At 40.4% G+C, this 8,897-nt stretch overlaps 1 protein-coding gene across 1 annotated transcript; it reads left to right on the forward strand.

The window, feature by feature from the left end:
• Positions 1–2,664: 2,664 nt before the first annotated feature.
• Positions 2,665–8,338, forward strand: LOC129744572 (RNA polymerase-associated protein Rtf1). The gene is made up of 5 exons (XM_055737159.1): positions 2,665–2,832; positions 3,029–3,131; positions 5,123–6,889; positions 6,955–7,384; positions 7,455–8,338. Exons 2-5 carry the CDS (start codon positions 3,054–3,056, stop codon positions 7,562–7,564), a joined length of 2,385 nt encoding a protein of 794 aa, XP_055593134.1. The 5' UTR covers positions 2,665–2,832; positions 3,029–3,053; the 3' UTR covers positions 7,565–8,338.
• The last annotated feature ends 559 nt before the right edge of the window (positions 8,339–8,897 follow it).

Genomic DNA, 8,897 nt, shown 5'->3' on the forward strand with positions numbered 1-8,897 from the left:
GCCCATCCAGAAGATCTTTTAAAATTGTATCGAACAACTATTCTCTCAGTGATGGAATATGGTAGCTTCTGTTTCCAGTCAGCTGCCAAAACTCACCTCATCAAACTCGAGCGTATCCAATACCGTTGTCTTCGCATCGCTCTGGGCTGTATGCCCTCAACGCATAACATGAGTCTTGAAGTTTTGGCAGGTATACTCCCACTAAAAGATCGATTCAATTTATTATCACTCCGATTCCTCATCAGGTGTGAGGTCTTGAACCCATTGGTGATTGTAAATTTCAAAAGACTTCTTGAGCAAAATTTTCAAACCAGATTTATGTCTATATACCATGTCTTCATGTCCATGCAGGTAAATCCTTCTTCGTATTCTCCCACTCGTGTTTACATCCCAGACTACGACAACTCTTCTGTCCAGTTTGATTTGTCTATGCAGCAAGAAATTCGTGGGATCCCGGACTCTCACCGTCCACTTTTGATTCCCAGAATTTTCGATGCTAAATATAGACACGTCGATGCCTCTAAAATGTACTTTACCGATGGATCACTTATAGAGGAATCAACGGGATTTGGAGTATTCAACGAAATCTTCAGCGCATCTTATAAGCTCCAGGCACCATGCTCTGTGTATATAGCAGAGTTAGCAGCAATCTTTTGGGCTTTGGACAGCATTGCGTCACAGCCTGCAGGATACTACTACATCGTAACAGATAGTCTCAGCTCTGTTGAAGCAATACGCTCAATAAGACCGGGAAAGCACTCGCCGTACTTCCTTGAGAAGATACGGGATATTTTGAGTGCTTTAGCAAGACGTCGTTTTTCTGTCACCTTTGTTTGGGTTCCCTCTCATTGCTCGATAGTGGGTAATGAGAAGGCAGACTCTCTGGCAAAGGTGGGGGCGACGGAAGGTGACACGTATCAGCGTGAGATCGTCTTCAACGAGTTTTATTTTTTGGTTAGAAGAAATTCTCTTGTCAACTGGCAGCGCAAATGGGACGAGGATGAGTTGGGTCGGTGGCTCCACTCGATTATCCCAAAGGTAAGCCTTAAACCCTGGTTTAATAGATTGAACCTGAGTCGGGATTTTATTCGTATATTTTCCCGTCTCATGTCCAATCATTATTCCTTAGACGCGGTACTCTATCGTTTTGACATTGCTGGCAGCAATTTGTGTAGTTGTGGCCAAGGTTACCATGACATCGAGCATATTGTCTGGTCGTGTGAGGTCCATCTTGTCGCCAGAACGAATTTAATAGATTCCCTTCGGACCCGAGGAAAACCACCTAACGTTCCAGTGAGGGATGTGCTAGCTGTGCTAGATTTGGACTACATGTTCGAAATCTACTTCTACCTTAAAGCTATCGATCTGCGCCTTTAATCCTACACTTAGAAAAATCCTATTAGGTATGCCATAAGATTCTCTTATGAAGTGGCGCCATAAGAAAAATTAATGAAATTCATAAGATTTTCTTATGACGCGAATGAATTCTTCAGATGAACACCTACATCAATGACAGGTTGTTGATTTTTATAAGAGAGTCTTATGGAAACAGGAAATTTCATGTCTAATAAGAATTATCCAAAATATTTGATGTTGAATAGTTTCAATTTATTTTTTGGCAAATTTGCTTGGAATTGCATCATTGGTGACCAACAGCTTCATGAGCAGCACATCAACACCCGGTGAAGTTTTTTTCGCCGTATCCTACCCTTGAATTTGGTGCTTTTTGCCAGTCAACATACTGAAAAGTAAACGAAAAATATTTTTGAGTTTACAAATATATTGAACGTCTACAATAAATAAACTGCAACTAAAACTTACCATTTAGAAGATCAAAATCAAATGAATTGTTAAGAAAAAGCAGTAACTTTACAACTGGTGACTGCAAGTGCTTTTGTTTAACAACGATGACATAGATGACTGATGGAATAAATGTGTTCATTATTTTTCACAATGCCGTTTTTTCTATTTCTCATAAGAACTTCGTAAGAAAATTGAAAGAATTTCATAAGACTCTTATACTGTATTTGTTTTCTCCACTCGTGTAGTGTTCCACCGTACCCGATAAAAACAAACACAAATCGTCGCCAGTGTATTGCTATCTCACTCACTCACACGCTCTCTCGCAACACTGGCAAAATTATCGGTGGGCCACCGTCCGTAAGCAGAACTCCGACAGGTCAAAACCAGTGCAACACCGTCTGAATAAACAAACAGTTTGACAGCACCTAGTGGTGCACCAGTGCAACACTAGTGCAACACTCGGCATAAACAAATACGGTATTATGAAGAACAATTTTGCACTCTAAAAAGCGGTTCATAAGACGCAACTTATGAACATTACAATAAGAATTTGCCTGAGTGTATATTTCCCTTTCTATCATCTTTCTCTTTAAACTCAAAGTGTTAAGCTAAGCAAACAATGTAAAAACAAAAACGAGTTTGGCTCCTTAAAACCTTAAGGTATGAGCCGTTTCAAATAAAGAATTATTAAAAAAAAAAAAAAGAACCAGTTTGCCATGTGAAGGTGCAAGCGTGCAATTAACGGTAATAGTTAATGCACAAAACAAATACCTTCGTTTAGCGTGTAAACTGCACGATCGACCCGTAAAAAAGCCTTTTCAAGTTGTTGTCATTCTCTCCGTCTCCCGCTTCACACTTTCATCAAACCAGCCGAAAAGTTCAGACTTGCTTTGGAAGATTTGTGGTTTTATTCCTTTTTTCGTTTGGATTTGGTGCCTCGAATTCAACCGTTGATCGTCGAACGGAAAGAGCAAAAGTTTCTCCAACTCCCAAAACGTTAATTTGCAGGTTCCCCCCGTCGATTGGCAGGTAAAGCGCTTGTTGAAAAGTCTCAATTTTCGCTGCATTTCTTTGCTCCCAACCAGAATGGACGAAAAAAAAGCAGACGTTTTTCGTCCGCAAAATGAAATTGACGCTAACAAATTTGTGCGAAGAAATGCGGAAAAAAATTGATTTTCATCGCCAGGAAAATGGGACTTTGCTGAGTTGTTTTTCCCTGTTTCAGGTCGAATTGAATCGACGAACTCGCAATGGTTAAACGGAAGGTGCAGCCGCTGATCGATTCCGAAAGTAGCAGCAATTCCGATTCCGGATCGGATTTGGATTCGGTAGGTTGCTATTTATAAATTTTTCGGATTTGAAATTATTGCGTTCTATTAATTGAAAGAAAAGTTTGAGATGGGAATATGGAGATTCGGGGTAAAAAAGTTTAATCTTTCAGTAAAATGGACATTTGCCTTTCGGAATCGGATTAACCCGTATTCCGGACCAGAAACGTAAACAAAATATCGATAAAACATAACAAAATAACATTATTGATAGTTTCGATTAAATGCTTCATCATTGTTGATGAGTTGAAATGACGAAGGGTATGAAAAATACTTTTGAACTAGAAATAACATGAAAATAAAATAATCCTGGAGGTTAATAATTCTCATCCGGTCCGGAGGTGGTGGTGGTGGAAATTGACACTTATGTTTGATTAGGAACTTTTTTCAGGCGCATCCAAACAAGATTTTTTTCTGGGATTCCTAACGAATTAATGAAATTCTGATTAAAAAAAAGCCCAGATTAAAAAAAACTCCATTTAGGATTCAATGGTGTCAATTTACACTATTTTAGTTTCCCAACGGTATATTTTTTTTCGTAATTCAAAGTTCAAAGTAGCAAAAACAAGTTTCGGGGAAAAGCCTTAGGAAGATCAACTATAAAATGCTCATCATAAAAATATACTTAAATTAAAGAAATACATTTAGATATATTTTTTAGAATGTTTTTAAGATCATGACCATAAAAATGTTCCAGTCACAGTAGAGAAACTTTTAAAGGGGGAATGCAAAGTTGCAACCTTTTCTGCAAGTCTATTTGATAATGGATTTTCTAAGACTTTTTTTTATCTTCGACTAACTGTAAGTTAGAAAGTTTTGAAAAGTCAGTCTACACCATTTTTGCCATGTTTTTAGACTTACAGTTTATTTTTTAAATATTAAATCTTATACCTAGATACTTTCAACTTCAGCCTTGAAATGTATAAAATAATGTGATTTCAAATCATATTGCATTTCAATAACAAGAGTTCCAAAATCATAAGACTTGTTTAGATCGGTTCAGGATTGAGAAAGCTGTTATAATAAAAGAGATGTTTCTAATTTGTGGCGTCATTTTTAGTCATAGATTGTTGCATAAACATCAATTTATACTTAAAAAGATTCAAATCAAAACAAATACAGCTTCTAAAATCATGACCTACACTGTTATCCGTCATTCCTTTTTCCACACTACTAAGGTAAAAAGTTTCCAACAGCCGAGTCAAACTGAAAATTTATAACAGCATCTGCGATACTGAAGGTGCATAGAAGTTCCAAATTGGTGTCACATCACTTGAGGCTCATTAGAAAGTATGTAAATTGACAACATGACAGAAGCACAGCAAACTCAAATACCTAAACTGTCTTTTTTGAACAATGGAACTTCTTTTGTAGGCCCAGAGATATCTATTTCAAATGTGAACTTTGATAACTTCTATAATACACACGTCAATTCAGTAAAAGATATGGTTGTCCGGTAAATAAAGTTGAATAAGAAGCTGAAAATGATACATGATTGATATCTTGTCGGATTTGCTTGATATTGGAATCTTTAGCACCCATTATTTCAACCGCCTGTCAAGTTTTTGAGCTTTTAATCTTCCTTGTATCTGCAAATTTTAGATAATACGAAAGTTCACAAATCTTGCACTGTTGAATGAACCTCAAGTGATGTGACTTACTTACTTAACTTACTCAACTTACTTGCTGAAGTCTAAGCTTAAATATCAAGAACATGAAAACCCCAACAATATGAATTTTTATAACATTTTATCCATGTTATATTACTTGGTTGTCCAAGGACGATTTCATCCATGGATCCCACCGAAAGTTCCTGGAGAATCGCTTTGTTTCTCTGAACTGATCTTATTGCACATTTTATTTCTTTGTCTTTTATCAGAAAGTAAGAATTCTAAAAAAGTTAAAAATGAAGTCTTGTTAAATAATCTGTATTACAAGATTTCGTTTTGAAAAAGTTTCGCTAATTATATTCTCATCCCCTTCGACAACAGGAGCTGCTATCGTTGACCAAGAAGAAGAAACCGGCCCGGTTGGCATCGAATTCCCCCGGCGGCAAATCGTCCGATTCGGACTCCGGGGACGATTCGGAACCGGAATCGGCCCCGCAGCGTAAGAAACGCAATGTCAAACCTGCCTCTTCGTCAGAGTCCGAAGATGACGATGACGACGACGATGAAGACGATGAGGAGGAGGACGAGTCGGAACCGGAGGACAAGAAGAAACCTGCGGCCAGATCTGCGGCCGCAGCAGCAGCACCAACCGGTACCAAACGAAAGCAACCGATGGATGACGATCAGGAGGACAAATCCGAACCCGAGGAAGGCCAAGTGACGAGCGATGAGGAAAGCGGTTCTGGGTCCGGCTCTGGGGAGGAGAGCGATGATGAAAGTGGCAGTAGTAGTAGTAGCGATTCCGAATTCGACGATGGTTTCGATGAAAATTTGATGGGCGACGAGGCGGATCGGGCTCGGCTAAATGGGTTGTCGGAAAAAGAACGAGAAACGGAAATTTTCAAACGTATCGAAAGACGTGATGTTATGAAAACACGTTGGGAGATCGAAAGGAAGCTTAAGCTGGCTAAAAAGGCAGAGCGAGCCAAGGACAAGGAATCGCAGCCACCCAAAAAGAAGAAGAAGAAGGAGAAAACTAAAAAGAAGCCTGTCGTTCAGAAAGAACCGGAAGTCAAGAAGAAAGTTAAGGCCCCCTCACCGGAACCAAAAGAGCCTTCCCCACCCCCGAGGCAGGAGAAAGAATCGGACGATTCCGAGGATGAGGCTGGCGATGAGAGTCCTATTTCTTCACCGGAGAAATCCTCCAAAGAAAATGAATCTGCATCTGGCGCTTCAGATTATTTCGATCCCAAGGAACGATCTAAAGAGCGGAAGAAGAATGTCGAAGCAAATCGAACCAATGACAAACGAAGCGATGCCATGGCCATGCTTAAAGCAAAACGTGAAGGTAAAGCCAAACGCGAGGAAGAAGAAGCTAAAAAAGAAGCCCAGAAGAAAGCTGAAGCTGAAGATCAGGATGACTCAGACGATGCACCAGGTGGCAAGTCGCAGAAACTGAAAGCATCAGATATCTACTCGGATGACAGCGGAAGCGATAGCGACGATGAGAAGAAATCGGATCGTCGTTCCCGGTCCGGTTCCAGCAGCGGCAGTGGCAGCGACAGTCGCTCATCTTCGGACAGTGAAACGGAAGCTGGCGAGGACAACAAAGAGAAGAGCTCGAGCAGCTCCAGCAAAAAATCTGTGGCAATTAGCACTAGAGATGAACTTAATAAGCTCCGAATCTCGCGTCATAAGTTGGAACGCTTTATCACGCTTCCGATGTTCGAAAAACTCGTAATGAATAGTTTTGTACGGATAAATATTGGCAATAATAATGGAAAACCGGTCTACCGGGTGGCGGAAATTGTCGGGATCGTGGAAACCGCAAAAATCTATCAGTTTGGCAAGGGTCGCACCAATAAAGGTTTCCGTTTGAAGCATGGCAGCCAGGAGCGGGTATTCAGATTGGAATTCGTTTCAAATCAAGACTTCACCGAGAGCGAGTATCAAAAATGGTTGACCGTCTGTGCAGCCACCGGGACGTCCCTTCCCAACGTCGACTTAATCGAAAGGAAAGCCAACGATGTCAAAGGAGCAATCGGGTATGAGTATAAGGATGCGGACGTCGATAAAATTATCGAAGAAAAGAACCGATTCCGTGCTCATCCAACGAATTATGCCATGAAAAAGACATTACTAATGAAGGTAATTTTAATTGGTTTAAACAGTAGATCAACGCAATTCTATCTGTTCTGTTATTTTATTTCCAGGAACGTGACGCAGCTCAGCTACGGGGAGAAGATGAGTTAGCCCGAGATCTAAATACTCAGATTTTAGAACTGGAAGAACGCGCCAGCATGCTCGACAAGAGGCGTAGCAGCAGTATTAGTTTGATTTCGTACATCAACGATCGTAACCGGAAGCGCAACGTCGAAGACGCGGAAAAGGCGATCAAAGAAGAAATCCGCGCCAATCGTGGTATCAAAATTGAAGATCCCTTCACACGACGCCAAACGCAACCTCGGATGTCCTTCAAAGCCTCCGAAAAAGAGAAGGAAACTCCTACGATGCAAATGCCTGCACCACCGCCCCCGGGACAGAAAAAGAAACCTGACGAAAAGAAAGCTGCCTCGTCGAGCTCAGACAACAACCTATACTCGCTGCATGATTTCGAGATTGATCTAGATTTGCCGCTACCGAGTAAGTTCTATTGTAAATAAAATTTAAAATAAAAACACTTTAATTCTTTCTCAATTTTTTCCAATTTCAGTAAGCTCGGTCAATGTTCTTCCGAAGCCGGTTGAAAAACCGGTAAAAGAGTCCGGCCCCAAACGCTCACTTAATCTGGAAGATTACAAAAAGAAACGCGGTCTGATTTAGAAGCACGGCGTAGTTCCGCGGCTCCTCAAGGGCGAAGCACATCAACCACATTTCTTCTGTAGCTAAAACTATATTGTGTGCGTAAATATCTTCAGATGGCAGGTGTAAAGTGCAAATCTACTAGGAACAACACCCACTTGTTGACAAAATATCAACTCACTTAAAAGGTAACACACAAAATCACTATATTATACGAATGATATAGATTGCGTGATCAACAAGACAGCGTATGCAACCAACCTCAGAGAAACGAACAATTGGCAGCGGAGGATGCCAAATAACTATCAGGTTAACGACACATGGGTTATCAGATTGTATATTTCAGTTGTCAATATTCCATGCTGCTCCCAAGGTTTCATTTTTTTATGTTGATCGAAAATTTTACAATACGAACAAACTTATTTGTATTTCTTCCTTTTCCTGACCAAGAAGAACACACCGAACTCTGAGAGCATCCCCCCACTAAGAAAGTAAACCGGCAAACAAGTGCTTAATCAGTCTTGTTTCCTTTTAATATTTATTTGTTCCATCTCTTCGAGTAGTAGTATGTTCAGTTTCTTTCACTTGCCGAACAACGTTTAACACGTGTAGGATATTCAATTAATAATATATAGTTATTGATCAGAAAGAGAGCAACCGATCGTGTCGTTTGGGTACCAACCCCGTTCGGAAGAAGAAGTAGCATCCAGACTCTTCAGATGTCTGAAATTGTTCTTTCGCCGTACGGTATAATAAACACATGAATTGTTATGATTCAGGTACTACTACTATAAATTGGGATTGTAGCTTTTTTGCCTGGTAGAACAGAAAAGAAATGATCCACGTTGAAAGATAGGCAACTTGACTCCAACATATACAGTGGAGTTCTCAAATTCATTTGGGGAATAACTTCATAAAACTTCACAAATCTTACGCCCTTCATGCCACAATTGACCATTTTAAGGTTCAAAACCCTTTGACCCATTGTCCGATGTCTGCCTTTCACCTGAACCTGAGAATTTCTTTTCATATTCAAGATGCGTTGCTTCGTGTAGGTGACTTTTTTGCCATGGAGACGGAGTATGATTGACGTACTTATTATTTACTTACTTACTTAATGTTTTCGCAGCGATCCTCCGGTACATAGGGCCGTGGTAAAAGAACCCCACTGTTGACGATCCGGAGCCAGCGTCTTCACATGATCCCAGTCAAAACTCTCGTCGGCAGTTCGTATTTCGGCGGATAGGCTTCGCCGCCACGAGTTTCTGGGCCTGCCTCTTCTTCGATGTCCTTCTGGATTCCATTCAAGCGCATCTCTGCAAATCTCGTTTTTATCTCTTTGCTCATCTCCACT

Source organism: Uranotaenia lowii, chromosome 2 (genome assembly GCF_029784155.1).
Source record: "Uranotaenia lowii strain MFRU-FL chromosome 2, ASM2978415v1, whole genome shotgun sequence".
NCBI classification, from domain to species: domain Eukaryota; kingdom Metazoa; phylum Arthropoda; class Insecta; order Diptera; family Culicidae; genus Uranotaenia; species Uranotaenia lowii.

Excerpts from the sequence above, each read along its gene's own strand:
- LOC129744572 (XM_055737159.1), top strand. The coding sequence starts at position 3,054 with ATGGTTAAACGGAAGGTGCAGCCGCTGATCGATTCCGAAAGTAGCAGC. Across the intron at positions 3,132-5,122 it reads CCGGATCGGATTTGGATTCG|GAGCTGCTATCGTTGACCAA; the intron begins GTAGGTTGCTAT and ends CTTCGACAACAG. Across the intron at positions 6,890-6,954 it reads AAAAGACATTACTAATGAAG|GAACGTGACGCAGCTCAGCT; the intron begins GTAATTTTAATT and ends TTTTATTTCCAG.